This window comes from Ranitomeya imitator, chromosome 2 (genome assembly GCF_032444005.1).
Source record: "Ranitomeya imitator isolate aRanImi1 chromosome 2, aRanImi1.pri, whole genome shotgun sequence".
In the NCBI taxonomy this organism is placed as follows: Eukaryota; Metazoa; Chordata; class Amphibia; order Anura; family Dendrobatidae; genus Ranitomeya; species Ranitomeya imitator.
Window position 1 is genome coordinate 406,370,549 of NC_091283.1, and position 16,793 is coordinate 406,387,341.

Consider the following 16,793-nt stretch of genomic DNA (forward strand, 5'->3'; position numbering starts at 1 on the left):
GCTGTACTACAGAACGCCACTGACTGTCTGTCCGCAGTCTCCAACATCATGTCCGCTCTCTATCTGAAACTCAACCTCTCCAAAACTGAACTTCTTCTGCTCCCACCATCTACTAACCTCCCTAAATCTGACATTTCCCTCTCCGTGGGTGGCACCATAATAACACCCCGGCAGCAGGCGCGCTGTCTGGGTGTTATGTTTGACTCCGATCTCTCCTTCACCTCCCATATACAATCTCTTGCCCGCTCGTGCCGCTTACACCTAAAGAACATCTCTAGAATCCGCCCTTTTCTCACCATGGAGACAGCTGAAACCCTCACTGTCGCCCTGATCCACTCCCGCCTGGACTACTGTAACGCTCTATTAATTGGCCTCCCCCTCACTCGACTTTCCCCTCTCCAGTCCATCCTTAATGCAGCAGCCAGGGTCGTCCATCTGGCTAATCGTTACTCGGACGCGTCCGCTCTTCGCCAGTCGTTACACTGGCTACCCATTCATTACAGGATACAATTCAAAGTACTTGTTCTCACCCACAAAGCTCTCCACAATGCGGCACCCCCTTACATCTCCTCCCTCATTTCTGTCTATCAGCCTAACAGACCACTGCGCTCTGCAAATGACTTTCGATTAACCTCTGCACTAATCCGTACCTCCCACTCCCGACTCCAAGACTTCTCCCGTGCTGCGCCAATCCTCTGGAATGCTCTACCCCAAGATATTAGGACCATCCATAATTTGCATAGTTTTAGGAGCTTGCTCAAAACACATTTGTTCAGAGCAGCCTATCACGTTCACTAATCAAAGTTATGTTATGTTTGTGTGTGTGTAGCCCATTCACTATCCCCATCTATTCCCCACCCCCTGAAGATGGCTGGACCATGATTGTAAATACATCATTGTAAATACACACCTGTACTTTGTATCTCCCCCACCTAATTGTAGATTGTAAGCTCTCACGAGCAGGGTCGTCTTATTTTGCTTTAATTATTGTATTGTTAACGTTGTTACTTATGACTTTTGTGTTTGAAACTGTTAAACTGTAAAGCGCTGCGGAATATGTTGGCGCTATATAAATAAAGATTATTATTATTATTATTATTAAGGGTTCCTATGTTAACATGTAACTTGGCCTGTTATGATGTTTTGGAGTTAAATAGCTTTTTTGTTCAGTGAATGTGACCTCCTAATGCTGCAAATTCCACAAATGAGTATTATCAGTTCTTTAAAACATATGAAATGTTTAGAAATTCTACTGTGCCTAATAATTTGGAACAGTGCAATTTGTGTTTATATTCATTTTGGAGATTATACTGTTATCATTGGGAGGTTTCTACAATAAAATTCGATGTATAATCTAACGAGTGATGACTTTTATTAGACTGACTGTCATTTGCACCGACCATTTAGGAAAATCTGAGAAAAATATCATTTGCATAATAATTTGGAACATGGTGTACAGAATCCTTTTCCTCTCCTCTGGCAGTTAATATAGTCCCTTTTTGCGTTCCCTCAGGAAAAAAAATGTTTTCAGGTTATACTGCCATGATACTGAAGAGAATCTGCTCCTTCCATGACAAGCAGGACAGAAGACTATTTCTTTTGGCTCCTGTGATGTTAATAGTAGCTGTGGGATGAATCAGTCTTCTTTCTCCTTTGGAAGCTGACACCATAACCCTTCTTGCTTTAACTGAAAAAGGAGTTGTCTCAGCTATACTGCCATGTACTGCAGAAGTTATGCTCTTTCCATGACAATCAGGGTTGAATGCAAATTCCATTGGCTACTTTGACGGTAAGTGTGGACTCTGGATAGAATTAGTCTCCTTTCCCCTCTGGCAGCTGACAATATAATCCATTCTACTGCAGAAGCTCTGCTCGTTACCTGACAATCAGGGTAGAAAACTATTTACAATGACTTCTCTGCTCTTTAGGGCAGACTCTGCTCAGAATTAGGCTTCTTCCCCCTTTGACAGCTAACAATATAGTCCATTCTTGCCTTAACCGAACAAGATGTTTTCTCAGTTATACTGTCACACTACGTCAAAAGCTCAGCTTGATTCCTGACACTCAGGGTAGAAAGCTACTTACACTAGCTGCTCTGCAGTTGATGGCTGACTCTGGTCAAAATTTCTCCCCTTCCCCCTCTGGCAGATAATATGTTCTCTGCCTGCTTCCACTGAGGGATTTTTTTGCAAGTGTATTATCTGCAGAACCTCTGTACTTTCCCTGAAAATCAGGTTGGACAGCTACTTCTATTGGGTGCTATGCAGCTGGGGGCAATCTCTGGAGAGAATCGGTCTCCTTCCCCTTCTGGCAGCTAACAATTTAGTCCATTCCTGTTTTCTAATGGAATCATTTTCTCAGGTATATTTCCATGCTACTTAAGATGCTCTGATCCTTCCCGGACAAGCAGGACACACAGCTATTTCTATTGGTTGTTCTACAGTGATCATCTGATCACCATACAAAGTCCTAACTGTGGGGTGAGTGACTGAGCAGGACACCTCTGCACAGCTTATTATTCCATACAGCTAATGTATAGGTAATTTTTTTGTAGGGAGAGAGGCGTATACTTTGCGGACATTTGACATAAATTCCCTAGCAAACTGCTTGTGTGAACATCTTACAAGTGCCGTATTCTATCAGTAGGATTAGACGCGGCTTATGTGTCCCAACACAACCATTCTACAGTCCACCAAGGACACTGATCCCTTGCAGTTTCCTAAAGTAACACATTAGGTAACCGCTCTTACGTACAGATATGACAGACACCAGCACTCTTCCCAGTTGTGTGTAGCTGTCTTCATCTCCTGACACTTTCCAGGCCATCTACGAGACAGAAATACCAATGAGAACAAGCACAACCCGTGTCACTATAAATGGCGACCAAAACAAAAAATCAGAACAGGAGAAAGTAAAGGAAAACAAACCCATACCGCTCTTCAATCCCCCGCCGTCAGGAAGCACCATTGGTTTCATATGCGTTCAGTGAGGACAAACAGAAGGAAGGTGGCACTCCCCATTGGCTTCAGTAAAATAGTCCTTTATTTTCTCCTAGACATCAGACAAGATAAAGGACTGTTTCACTAAAGCTGATGGGGAGTGCCACCTTCCTTCCATTTCTCCTCACTGAATGCAAGAGTTCTTTCTATGGTGAAGCACCACCAAGAAGGCTACAGATGGTGATTGTTTCCAGTAGTAGGACTGCTGACATTTATGGAATTTAAGACTGGTGCCCATTAGCTTCACTCTCACACATATTACCCTCTGCAGGGACCATGTGTTGTTCATCAATCACTGTGACCACTGCAGACAATCTGATTACTTCCGATAACACTACACATGGCATTAGAAACTGGAGTGTGTTCTGTGCCATCCCTAGGGCAGTGAAGGGATTAAAGGGAACCTGTCACCCCGTTTTTTGAGATTGAGCTATAAATACTGTTAAATAGGGCCTGCACTGTGTGTTACTATAGTGTATGTAGTGTACCCTGATTCCCCATGTATGCTGAGAAATACATTACCAAAGTCGCCGTTTTCGCCTGTCAATCAGGCTGGTCTGGTCAGGTGGGCGTGTTCACAGCGCTCTTTTCTTCCCCAGCTTTCCGTTGGTGGCGTAGTGGTGTGCGCATGTCCAGAGTTCCGACTTCCCTGCGCCCACGTGAAGACACAGCGCGCGATCTGCGCTGTAATCCCTTGCATCGGTGGGGGCGGCCATCTTCCTGGGGCCGCGCGTGCGCAGATGGAGTGCTCTGCTGCACGGGGCTTCAGGAAAATGGCCGCGGGATGCCGCGCGTGCGCATTAGAGATCGCGGCGGCCATTTTCCCAAAGCCGAGTTTGCATCTCGGCTTTGGGAAAATGGCCGCCGCGATCTCTAATGCGCACGCGCGGCATCCCGCGGCCATTTTCCTGAAGCCCCGTGCAGCAGAGCACTCCATCTGCGCACGCGCGGCCCCAGGAAGATGGCCGCCCCCACCGATGCAAGGGATTACAGCGCAGATCGCGCGCTGTGTCTTCACGTGGGCGCAGGGAAGTCGGAACTCTGGACATGCGCACACCACTACGCCACCAACGGAAAGCTGGGGAAGAAAAGAGCGCTGTGAACACGCCCACCTGACCAGACCAGCCTGATTGACAGGCGAAAAAGGCGACTTTGGTAATGTATTTCTCAGCATACATGGGGAATCAGGGTACACTACATACACTATAGTAACGCACAGCGCAGGCCCTATTTAACAGTATTTATAGCTCAATCTCAAAAAACGGGGTGACAGGTTCCCTTTAAAGGGAACTTGTCACTACAGTCTTGTTGCCAAGGGTTTGGGGAGCATAAATCGAGTGACTGGTTACCTTAAATGCCTGTGGTCTCGGGTAGTGAAACATTTAATGCCGGCATCCCTGGTGGTCTACAGTAAAGGTCTTGTCTCAGACTCCTGCTTCCTCCCAGCACTGATCATCAAGATAATTGCAGACAGAAGACAGAGAGCGAGAGAGAACTGTGCAGCCATACAATTACAGAGGTATAGTTCTCTATGATTGGGGAGGGCAGATATTCTGCCCATTAATGTTTTTTTATGCCCGAAATCCGTGTAGATTTGTATGTAATGTAGTATAAGTGTGTTATTACAGTCACTGATGTCCATCTTCCCCAGTTTATAGTGCTGTTCCGATCCTCTTCTCGGTCACATGACTCCTATTTTGACTCTGGTTCACATATGGAGCTATGTGTAAGCTGGAAGTGACTTTTACAATATAAGTCTATGAAGTGACAGTCCTTAGTCTTACTGTACATTGTAAAAGCGACTTCCAGAAAACACATAAACCCCAATATGATCCGGCAAATCAGAATTAGAGACACGTGAGTGGAGGATTGGAAAGGCGTTAGGTAAGTATTGGTAAGTATGTTAATACACTTACACTATGTTAATACACATTAAGGCTGTGTGCACACATTCAGGATTATTCATGTTTTTTCGCAATAAAAATGCTATAAAAACACTTTAAAAAGCATACATTAAGCATCCCATCATTTTTAATGCATTCTGCAATTTTTGTGCACATGATGCATTTTTTTTCCACGAAAACAAAGCAGCATGTTGATTAATTTTGCAGATTTTTCGCGTTTTTCCCGCTATTTAATGCATTGGGAAGCTCCGGAAAAAATGCGCAAAAAACGCATGCGGATTTCCTGCAGAAAAAGTCCGGTTTTGCTCAGGAAAATTCTGCAGAAAATCCTGAACGTGTGCACATAGCCTTACACAGATTTAGGGCATACAAATGTAATGGGAGTGATTCATTAATGATAGGGAAGAATCTCTGTTCCCTGCCCAATCACAGAGAACTGTGCAGTGTAAATATATGGCTGCACAGTTCTCTCTCAGTCTCCTCTTTGCAGTTATTAATGCAGTGTTCTCCAAGTTTGGTCCTCAAGAGCCAACAACGGGTCATGTTTTCAGGATTTCCTTAGTATTGCCCAGGTGAGAATTCCATCATCTAGACAGGCAATAATTAAATCACCTGGGCCATACTAAGGAAATCCCGAAAACACGACCTGTTGGTGGCTCTTGAGGACTGGAGTTGGGGAACGGTGAATTAGAGCATGGAGGAAGCATTAACTCACGTGCACTGCATTACACACACAATCACAGAGGTTTAGGGCATACAACATTTCATGGGACTGATTCTTTTATAGGATTATTCCGGATTCGGCCATCATCTTTTCAAAAATAAAGCCACTCCCGTCTTTGAGTTGTGTGGGGCATTGCAGCTCTACACCATTCACACTAATGGAGCCATGTAACGTTTTTTTGTGCGTCGAGTCCAATTCCGACCGCGCATGCGCGGCCGGAACTCCGCCCCCTCCTCCCCAGACCTTACAATGGGGCAGCGGATGCGTTGTAAAACTGCATCCGCAGCCCCCGTTGTTCATTATTTTCGCCATGCGTCGGCCCCGTACCGACGCTAGAGTGAAAGTAGCCTTAGGGTATGTGCACACGTTCAGGATTTCTTGCAGAAATTTCCTGACAAAAAGCGGACATTTCTGCCAAAAATCCGCATGCGTTTTTTTATGCGTTTGACACGTTTTTTCCCAATGCATTAAATAGCAGGGAAAACGCGAAAAATCCACAAAATTAATGAACATGCTGCTTTTTTTTTTTTACCGCGATGCGTTTTTTTTTTTCGCGGAAAAAAAACGTATCATCATGTGCACGAAAATTGCAGAATGCATTCTAAATGATAGGATGCATATGTATGCGTTTTTTATGCGTTTTTATCGCGAAAAAACCTGACCGTGTGCACATAACCTCAAAGTGTACCTGGAATTTTTATTTTATTACATAAATCAACAGTACATGTCAAAATAATCAACTTTGTAATATATCTTATCAGAGAAATATGTTTTTTTTTCCCTCTGTGGCTGATCATTTCTTCTCAAAATTGTCATTTTTCAGAATGAATGACCAGTCCCGATGGAGAAAGAAAGCAAACTTATCTGATAAGATATATTACAAAGTTGCTTATTTTTATGTGTTCTATTGATTAATATGTAAGTATGTTGTATGTGTACTCGCCGTCTAGTCTTACCTACTGAACCCGACCTGAAGAGGTGACCCTTTTTGGAGCAGATCGGGATGGTTTTTTTTTATACACAGAATACAAGTGAAGCTCACCGGTGCACATGCTTTTCTTAAAACAAGAACAAAATACCTGCAGGTATAATAGAAAGACGCCAGCAAAATAATGAATAGTGCTTACTCTCGAGAAACAAATCAGCACTCCAATAAGTGGGTAGATAGGAATAAATATGGAGAAAAGATCGTGGCACACTGTGGAGATCAAATCATTGCCGATGATGGAGGCGAGCTCGATCACTGTGATGGTGATCAATCCAGTCTAAAATACAAAAACAGAGGTAATATATTCTTTAAAGGGACTCTGTCACCTGAATTTGGAGGGAACAATCTTCAGCCATGGAGGCGGGGTTTTGGGGTTTTTGATTCACCCTTTCCTTACCCGCTAGCTGCATAACAAGGCAAGATTGCCCCCGTGCAGGCATGCACTACGGAGGACAGAGAATGAACTTCAATCCAATATTGCAGCCAGCATGCAGCCAGCGGGTAAGGAAAGGGGGAATCAAAAACCAAAACCCCGCCTCCATGGCTAAAGATTGTTCCCTCCAAATTCAGGTGACAGAGTCCCTTTAAGTGAAACATTCAAGTGACAGAACCTTTGCAGTCTTCATTGGGTCCACCAAGGAAGATCTGTCATGGCGGAACACCTGAGCCACCATACTGGCCTGCCCATCCCGGCACTCTAGAGCGGAGCGTGCGGCTGCATAGCAATACATGGAGCTGCACGCTCCGCACCCAAGTGCCGGCGCCAGAGCTTGGTTTTAACATGCGAGACACGGACATATTTCTCGCAAGTGAGAAGGAGCCCTTAGCCTAACATCTGTCTTCAGGATCCTGCAGATTTTCATCAAAATGTTTACGAGCTCCTTAAATGGTCACGAACATTTCAACAAGCTAAGGTGTATCAGATCACCAAAAATGGAATAAACTTTCGTTACAAAAAAAATGTTGCTTTTTGAGTGAGAAATTGCTCCAAAATTATGGCCTCTAGGTACTCCCTTCTGAGCAACTCGCAGATGTAGACCACTGCTTGTTATCAAGACTGATCCGTCCATAGTTACAGACAAGCAGGGCAGACTTTTATTATGACCATGACTGTAGGCAATTGCTGTTTTTTTCATAGCAGATTAGTCGTGCAGTTCTGACCTCCACTCCTCCCCCACGCTTGTTTCCAAAGTGTACTGCTTCCCGCCTCACGTTTATTCAACTTGCCTCCTTGCTTCTTACAGCAGATTAGCAGCACAATTCCACTTTTCTCCTCCATTTGTTTTGCGCCGTGGGAAAAGGAACATCAAGTTCTCTGGAGATGGACTTGTAACCTTAAGATTGCTGATATTGTTCAACAATTTTGGTTCTCAAGTTCTCAGACAGTTCTCGTCTCCTCTTTCTGTTCTCCCTGCTTTGTGTGACACACACAGACACATAGTGCCAAGATTGAGTCTACTTCTCCCCTTTTAATCTGGTTTCAGATGTGATTTTAATATTAATATTAAATATTGCCCGCACCTGTTACTTGCCACATGTAAGTTTGAACGAGCATCACATGCTTGAAACAAAGTTGTTTACCCACAATTTTGGAAAAATGCCAACAATTTTGTCCAGCACATTTTTTAGGTTTTGTGAAAAATCATGTCCAATTTGTCTTTTTTCCCCTGTCTGTTTTTTTGTGTTGTTCCAATACACACAAAGTAAATAAACACGTGTATAACAAAACATGTGTAATTGCAATAATTTTCTGGGAGAAATACTTAATTTTCTGGAACAATTTCAAGAGTGCCAACACTTTCGGCCATGACTGTATCTGCTGCTACTGCAGATCTGTGGGAAAGCTGTGCTCACACTAAGGGCCCCTTTCCACTTGTGTGAGAAAAAAACGGTCCGATTTACGGACCGAAAAAACTGATGTAACGTCTGCGAGTGTCATGCGAGTGTCATGCGATTTTTTTATCGCAACATCCGTATGACATCCGTATTGCTGTCCGATTTTTACGCACGGGTCTCCTTTGAAAAGCCGGTAATTCAGCGCAGAGTACAGTAAAATCACACTGACAGGTTAGATTAGAGTAGATATATACACATAGAATAGGCATATATACATATATATATGTCAGGGAGACACCTATATATATATATTTATATTTAATGCAGCGTGAGAGAGCTTTAAAGGGGGCAGATGTTTTTAGCCAGGGGGGGGGCAATAACCATGGACCCTCTCCAGGCTATTAATATCTGCCCTCAGTCACTGGCTTTACTACTCTGGCGGAGAAAATTGCGCGGGAGCCAACGCCAATTTTTTCCAACATTTAACCCTTAAATATAATAGCTACAACGGCCAAATTTTGCATATACACACTACTGACATTAGTAGTGTGGAATATGCAAAAAAAATGGTGATATGAGATGGTTTACTGTATGTAAACCAGGTCTCATATCATGTCGGGTTTAGGAAGGAGAAAGCAAAAGCCGGTAATTGAATTACCAGCTTTAAAGCTCTCTCACGCTGCATTAAATATAAATATATATATATAGGTGTCTCCCTGACATATATATATATATATGTATATATACCTATTCTATGTGTAAATATCTACTCTAATCTAACATGTCAGTGTGATTTTACTGTACTCTGCGCTGAATTGCCGGCTTTTCTAAGGACACGGGTGCGTAAAAATCGGACTGCACTCGCATGGTGCGAGTGCTGTGCGTTTTTTTTCTCGCACCCATTGACTTGCATTGGCGAGTCTCGTCCGAGAATCTCAGCAATACGCAGCATGCTGCGATTTTTTTCTCAGCCGACACAGATTTTTCTCAGTCCGATTTCGGCTGGGAAAAAAAAATCGCTAATGGAATGTCACCTATTGAAAAACATTGATCCGAGTGCAATCCGATTTTTTATCGGATTGCACTCGTCCGTTTTTCTCACAAGTGGAAAGGGGCCCTAAAACAGACACTGTAAGGATACGGTCACACGTTGAGTTTTGTTGGTGCGTTTTTTATGGAAACTAAGTCTATATTCATACAATGCATTTTTTCTGCATTTTTTATGCAAATTTATGCAAGTTAAAAGATGCGGTTTGCAGTACCATGCAAACGCTATGAGATTTCAGAAATGTCACGCACACACGCTGGGTTTTTTTCTGACTGAATTGGAAAACTGCAGCATTTTTGAAAACTGCAGCATGTCACTTCTTTCAGCGCTTTTTTCAGAAAAAGAAAGCAAAACTGCAGCAAAAACATCAGGCTTTGCTGTGTTTGTAGTGGAAAAAAAGCAGCTACAGCAGTATGCTATTTTTGTGATTTTCCCAAGTTTAAAACCATAATGTCTTGGTCTCCTCACCTGAGAATCACAGTTGGGATTAGTACAGTTTTATTAAATTAGTGATTAGTGTGAAAAGTAAACATTGGCTGACCAAGGTGTGAAATTGAAGAATACCTGAACAACTCAAGAGCCGACCAAAGAGTGAAAGTTAAACAGTGTCCTACAAACTCCATGCTCTGCCATTGTCTTAGGCCTGTCCCACACGTCCAGATAATTCCGTTACCGGTAAAATCGGTACCCGAGTTATCCGTGTCCGTGTGCTCACGTGGCACATCATTGCGGCACACGTGCGACAGTCGTGTGCCATCCGTGTGCCGATTGGGTACCACACGCACCGTGCAGGAGACAGCGCTAGAGTTAAGCGCTTTCCCCTGCTTTGGGTGCTGAATCCAGAATTCATTCCTTCTTCCCAGCAGCGTTCGCTGGAGCGAAGGAATGAAAAATCATTTTTTTAAATTTTTTTTTGTTGTTAAAATAAAGTTCCCGGTAATCTCCCCCCTCCCTCCCCCTGTGCGCCCACCCGCTGGCATTAAAATACTTACCCAGCTCCCTCGATGCTTCCTCTCAGCGTCGCAGCTCTTCGTGTATGAGCGGTCACGTGGTGCCGCACATTACAGTGATGAATATGTGGCTCCACCTCCCATAGGGGTGGAGCCGCATATTCATCACTGTAATAAGCAGCACCACGTGACCGCTCATACTGGAAGAGCTGCGACGCGGAGAGGAAGCGACGCTGAGAGGAAGCGCCGACTCTCCGAGGGAGCTGTGTAAGTATTTTAATGCCAGCGGGCGGGCGCACAGGGGAAGGGAGGGGGGAGTTTACCGGGAGCTTTATTTCAACAAAAAAAAAAAAAAAAAAAGATTTTTCATTCCTTCGCTCCAGCGAACGCTGCTGGAGAGAAGAAATGAATGGGGCTTCAGCACCACAAGCTGGGGGGACAGCACTTACTGTAGCGCTGTCTCCTGCACGGCACACGGACTGCACACGGACAGCATCCGTGTGCGGTACGTGTTTTACATGGACCCCTTGACTTTAATGGGTCCGTGTGATACGTGCGCTCCCACAAACACTGACATGTCTCCGTGTTTTTCAAACGGACACACGGTCCGTGAAAACACGCTGACATGTGCAGAGACACATTGATTTTAATGTGTCTACGTGAGTCAGTGTCTCCGGTACGTGAGGTAACTGTCACCTCACGTACCGGAGCCACTGACGTGTGAAACCGGCCTTAGGTAAACTATTCAGGACAAATTTTTCACCAACTCTGCATTTCTGCTGAACGTAACTCACTTTATTAAATAAGTGCTGTAGACAAATGACAGATATAATCTGCACCAAAAACTGCATTTTGTAAGCAGCTATTTCACTGCCGACAGATCAGCTTTTGGCTGCAGAAAAAAATAAAACACAGCAGTAAAAAGCAATGTGTGAACATAGCCTAACATTATGTGCACATGTTAAGTATTGGGTGCAGGAATTTCAGCATCTCTTGGCAGTAAAAATATTGCGTCAAATAGGCGCATTTTTTACATGCGCTTTTGTTGCAGATTTTTCCCCACTCGTTAGTTTGAGTGAAATCTGCAGCAAAAATGCTGAAAGAATTCACACTGTACAGATTTAAATGTGCAAGTCAAAAATAAGGGTCATCAGGAAACCTTTAAGTTTTGTGACTAATGTGAGCAGAAAAAGAGGAACAACAAAGGCAAATCTGCAACGTGCGCAGAGACAATGAATGATTTTGCCATTGTAACTCCGCTTTCCCTCTGCTTTGTGTTCTGGTTCTCATGACATTCATTCATCTGCTGTTGTGGTAGGGCTGTGGGAAAGCTGGGTTACAGTTGTGCTCATCTGAACAGCCACTGCAGCTCAGCTTTCCTACTGCTTTGCATTGAATTATTAAAATCTTCAAAAAATGGAAACTTCAGCTTGAATCCCCATACACATCAATGCTGATTTCGGGAAGGATCACAGTGATTGTTTTCGTGTACAGGCACAAGCTTATTCCGTTTTTGCTAATAATTTCTGACATTTGCGAAACCATCACAGGACGTACCAATGAGAATATTATTGACCACCATTGCCGAGAGTCGCTGATCTGCTTGTAGGTGAAGGACACAACGTAGGTTAGGAGCACAGAGGCCGGAACGAAGCCGATTAAGCAGAAGGTCTGAGAACAGAAGGAAAATTCACTGCGGAGTAATAACGTGCATACACCGAATATTCTGATATGAACATGGAAATGAGTTATTGCATGCAATGGAGGAGCGAGGATTAATTACAGAGTTTTAGGCTAAGTGCACATGTTGCGGATTAGCCTCAGGAATTTTTGGTGCGGATTCTGCATCTCTTGGCAGAAAACACAGGTGCGGATTTGGCGCGTTTTTTGTGCAGATTTTGTGCGGATTTGCTGCGGATTTCTTGCATTTTTTACCCCTGTGGATTTCTATAATGGAATGGGTACAAAAACGCTGCAGATCCGCAAAAAAGTAGTGACATGCTACTTCTTTTAATCCGCAGCGTTTCCGCACGGAGTTTTCCGCACCATTAGCACAGCATTTTTAGTTTCTCGTTGATTTGCATTGTACTGTAAATCACTTGCGGATCTGCAGCGTTTCTGCACGGTAAAAAAACGCTGCGGATCCGCAGGAAATCCACAACGTGTGCACAGAGCCTTACAAGAGTTTTCTAGAGCAGAGGTCCCCAACTCCAGTCCTCAAGGCCCACCAACATGTCATGTTTTCAGGATTTCCTTAGTCTTGCCCAGGTAATAATTGCATCACCTGTGCAATGCAAAGGAAATCCTGAAAACATGACCTGTTGGTGGGCCTTGAGGACTGGAGTTGGGGACCTCTGTTCTAGAGTACAAAGAGACACAAATTTTGGTAAAATTTGCAACGCTTTACTTCTTTTGACACTGGGTGAAGATAGGTGTGGGAACCATTTTACTAACAAGAGTCTTCAAATAAAGGGATATTTGCGGATGGTTTCCACGCTGCTGAATGAACTTGAGACGTATACTCCGGTATGATGAGTGAAAAGGTAGCGCTTTATTCGACACGTTTCGAAGTACAAAATTGCTCCTTCCTCCGGATTGACCACATGTACACAGAGAATGCAGGGGTACGGCGTAAATAGGTTAGTTTTTTTTTAATGTGGGCGCCAACTGAGCCACATGACAGGAGAGTCAGAGTTCAGTCGGATACCACATGATACAGCACATGACATATATAAATAAAAAAAACAAACTATCAAAGGGTGAGAATACAATTATCTGTTATTTCAATAGGATTCTGGATGGGGAAACATTAAAGACATTTAACCCCTTCATGACCCAGCCCATTTTGACCTTAACCCTTAATGACCGCCGATACGTCTTTTAACTGACCTGAGATAGAAGAGAATAGCCTCCCCATACTGGTGACAATCCCGCAGCTGTCGCTGTACACTATAGCTGACAACTTGCTGCATTAGCCACGATCAGTGTTTGCACCTTCCAAATCTGTTTAACCCCTTAGATGCTGCTGTCAATAGTGACTACATCATATAAATGGTTAACAGAGGGCTTCCTCTTTATCCTAATTGGTGCCCTCAGATCTTGATTATGTGGTCCTGATCTTTGCGATGGCAATTCACGACCAATTAGCGGCCCTAGAGTCTGTCGGCTGTAGTAATCTGTTCAGAAGTCAGAGGCATTTAGGTGGTAAAAATACACATTTTCATTTCTGTCATACCACTTTGCATTAATTCCTGTAAAGCACCTGAAGAGTTAATAAACTACCTGACAGCAGTTTTCAATATGTCAGGAGGTGCTGTTTTTAAAATGGTATCACGTTTGGAGGATTTCCCAATATATGAGACCCCTAAAGTCACTTCAAACATGGATAGTTCCCTAAAAAAAAAAAAATGTAAATTTTCTTGAAAAAAAATGAAAAATTGCTGCTACATTTTTAAACCTCCTAAAATGCTAACAAAATAAAAGAACATTTTACAAATGATGCTGATGTAAAGCTGACATGAGGGAAATGTTATTTATTAATGTTTTGCTGTGGTATGACCATCTGGATTAAAGGGATAATCATTCAAATTTTGAAAATTGCTAATTTTTTATCATTTTTCTCAAATTTTTGATATTTTTTATAAATAAACACAAAACATATTGACCTAAATTTACCATTATCATAAAGTATAATGTGTCACGAAAAAACAATCTCAAAATCACTGGGATTTGTAGAAGCGCTGCAGATTTATTACCACATAAAGTGACACTGGTCAGATTTCAAAAATTTGGCTCCGTCACTAAGGGGTTAATGACCTGGCCATTTTTTGCAATTCTGACCAGTGTCCCTTTATGAGGTAATAACTCAGGAATGCTTCAACGGATCCGAGCGATTCTGAGACTGCTTTTTCGTGATATATTGGGCTTCATGTTAGTGGTAAATTTAGATCGATAATGTTTGCGTTTATTTGTGGGGAAAAAAACTGAAATTTGGCGAAAATTTCGCAATTTTTACATTTTGAATTTTTATTCTGTTAAACCAGAGAGTTATTTGACACAAAATAGTTAATAAATAACATTACCCACATGTCTACTTTACATCAGCACAATTTTGGAACCAACATTTTTTTTTGCTAGGAAGTTATAAGGGTTAAAATTTGACCAGCGATTTCTCATTTTTTACAACAAAATTTACAAAACTATTTTTTTAGGGACCACCTCATATTTGAAGTCAGTTTGAGGGGTCTATATGGCTGAAAATACCCAAAGGTGACACCATTCTAAAAACTGCCCCCTCAAGGTGCTCAAAACCACATTCAAGAAGTTTATTAACCCTTCAGGTGTTTCACAGCAGCAGAAGCAACATGGAAGGAAAAAATGAACATTTAACTTTTTAGTCACAAAAATTATATTTTAGCAACAATTTTTTAATTTTCCCAAGAGTAAAAGGAGAAACTGGACCCTGAAAGTTGTCCAATTTGTCCTGAGTACGCCAATATCCCATATGTGGGGGTGAACCATTGTTTGGGCGCACGACAGGGCTCGGGAGGGAAGGAGCGCCATTTGAGTTTTTGAATGAAAAATTGGCTACAATCTTTAGCGGACACCATGTCACGTTTGGAGAGTCTCTATGTGCCTAAACACTGAAGCTCCCCCACAAGTGACCCCATTTTGGAAACTAGACCCCCCCAAGGAACTTATCTAGATGAGTGGTGAGCACTTTGAACCCCCAAGTGCTTGACAGAAGTTTATAACGCAGAGCCGTGAAAATAAAAACAAATTTTTCTTTCCTCAAAAAAATTTTTTTAGCCTGTAATTTTTTATTTTCACAAGGGTAACAGGATAAATTGGACCTCATAAGTTGTTGTCCAGTTTGTCCCGAGTATGCTGATACCCCATATGTGAGGGTAAACCACTGTTTGGGCGCAAGTCGGGGCTCGGAAGGGAGGGAGAACCATTTGACTTTATGAACGCAAGATTGGCTGGAATCAATGGTGGCGCCATGTCGCGTTTGGAGACCCCCTGATGTGCCTAAACAGTGGAAACCCCTCAATTCTAACTCCAACACACCCCTAACCCTAATCCCAACTCTAACCATGACCCTAATCAAAACCCTAACCCCAACACACCCCTAACCACAACCCTAACCCCAACACACCCCTAACCAAACCCTAACCACAAGCCTAACCCTAACCACAACACACCCCTAACCCTAATCTTAACCATAATTCCAACCCTAACCCTAACTCTAATTCCAACCCTAAGGCTATGTGCTCACGTTGCGGACTTGTGTGCAGTTTTCCGCACCGTTTTTGAAACATCCGCAGGTAAAATGCACTGCGTTTTACCTGTGGATTTACCGCAGATTTCCAGTGTTTTTTGTGTGGATTTCACCTGCGGATTCCTATACAGGAACAGGTGTAAAACGCTGCAGAATCCGCACAAAGAATTGACATGCTGCGGAAAATACCGAGCGGTATATTCCGCACCATGGGCACAGCGGATTTGGTTTTCCATAGGTTTACATGGTACTATAAACGTGATGGAAAACTGCTACGAATCCGCAGCGGCCAATCCGCTGCGGATCTGCAGCCAAATCTGCACCGTGTGCATATAGCCTAATTCTAACCCTAACTCTAACCCTAATTCTAAACCTAACCCTAATTCTAACCCTAACCCTAATTGCAACCCTAACCCTAATTCTAACCCTAACCCTAGTGGAAAAATAAATATATTTTCTTTATTTTATTATGTTCCCTACCTATGGGGGTTATAACTGGGGTTTTTATTTACTATTTTTTTATTTTGATCACTCTGTGATAGAACCTATCACAGTGATCAAAATGTACCTGGAATGAATCTGCCGGCTGGCAGATTCGGCATGCACACTGCGCATGCCATTTTGGAAGATGGCGGCGCCCATAGAAGACGGAGGGACACCGGGACTCGGTAAGTATGGGGGGGTGAGATCGGACAGCGGGGGGGCGGAGGGGCAGAGGGGAGAGGAGGGCGCAGAGGACAGGACGGAGGGGTTGGAAACACTGACAGCGGAGGCAGATCACCGCCGTCAGTTGGTGGCGGGGGCAGATCGGGGTCTCCAGCCGTGGCCATGGCTGGATTGTAATATTTCACCAAGTTTCATAGGTGAAATATTACAAATTGCTATGATTGGCTGTTTCACTTTCAACAGCCAATCACAGCGATCGTAGTCAAGTGGGGGCAAAGCCACCCCCGCTGGGCTGAAGTACCACTCCCCCTGTCCCTGCAGGTCGGGTGAAATTTGACTTAACCCTTTCACCCGATCTGCAGGAACGCGATCATTCTGTGACGCAGCATATGCATCA

General features: G+C 43.4%; 1 protein-coding gene across 1 annotated transcript in view; it reads right to left on the reverse strand.

Moving 5' to 3' along the window:
* Positions 1 to 16,793, reverse strand: part of ABCA5 (ATP binding cassette subfamily A member 5) — a 240,305-nt gene that overhangs the window by 28,611 nt on the left and 194,901 nt on the right. Inside the window, exons 25-27 of the mRNA XM_069750700.1 lie at positions 12,007 to 12,120; positions 6,755 to 6,892; positions 2,755 to 2,826 (exon numbers count right to left, since the gene is read on the reverse strand). Coding sequence (XP_069606801.1) covers positions 2,755 to 2,826; positions 6,755 to 6,892; positions 12,007 to 12,120 — 324 coding nt within the window. The remainder of the gene's footprint in view (positions 1 to 2,754; positions 2,827 to 6,754; positions 6,893 to 12,006; positions 12,121 to 16,793) is intronic.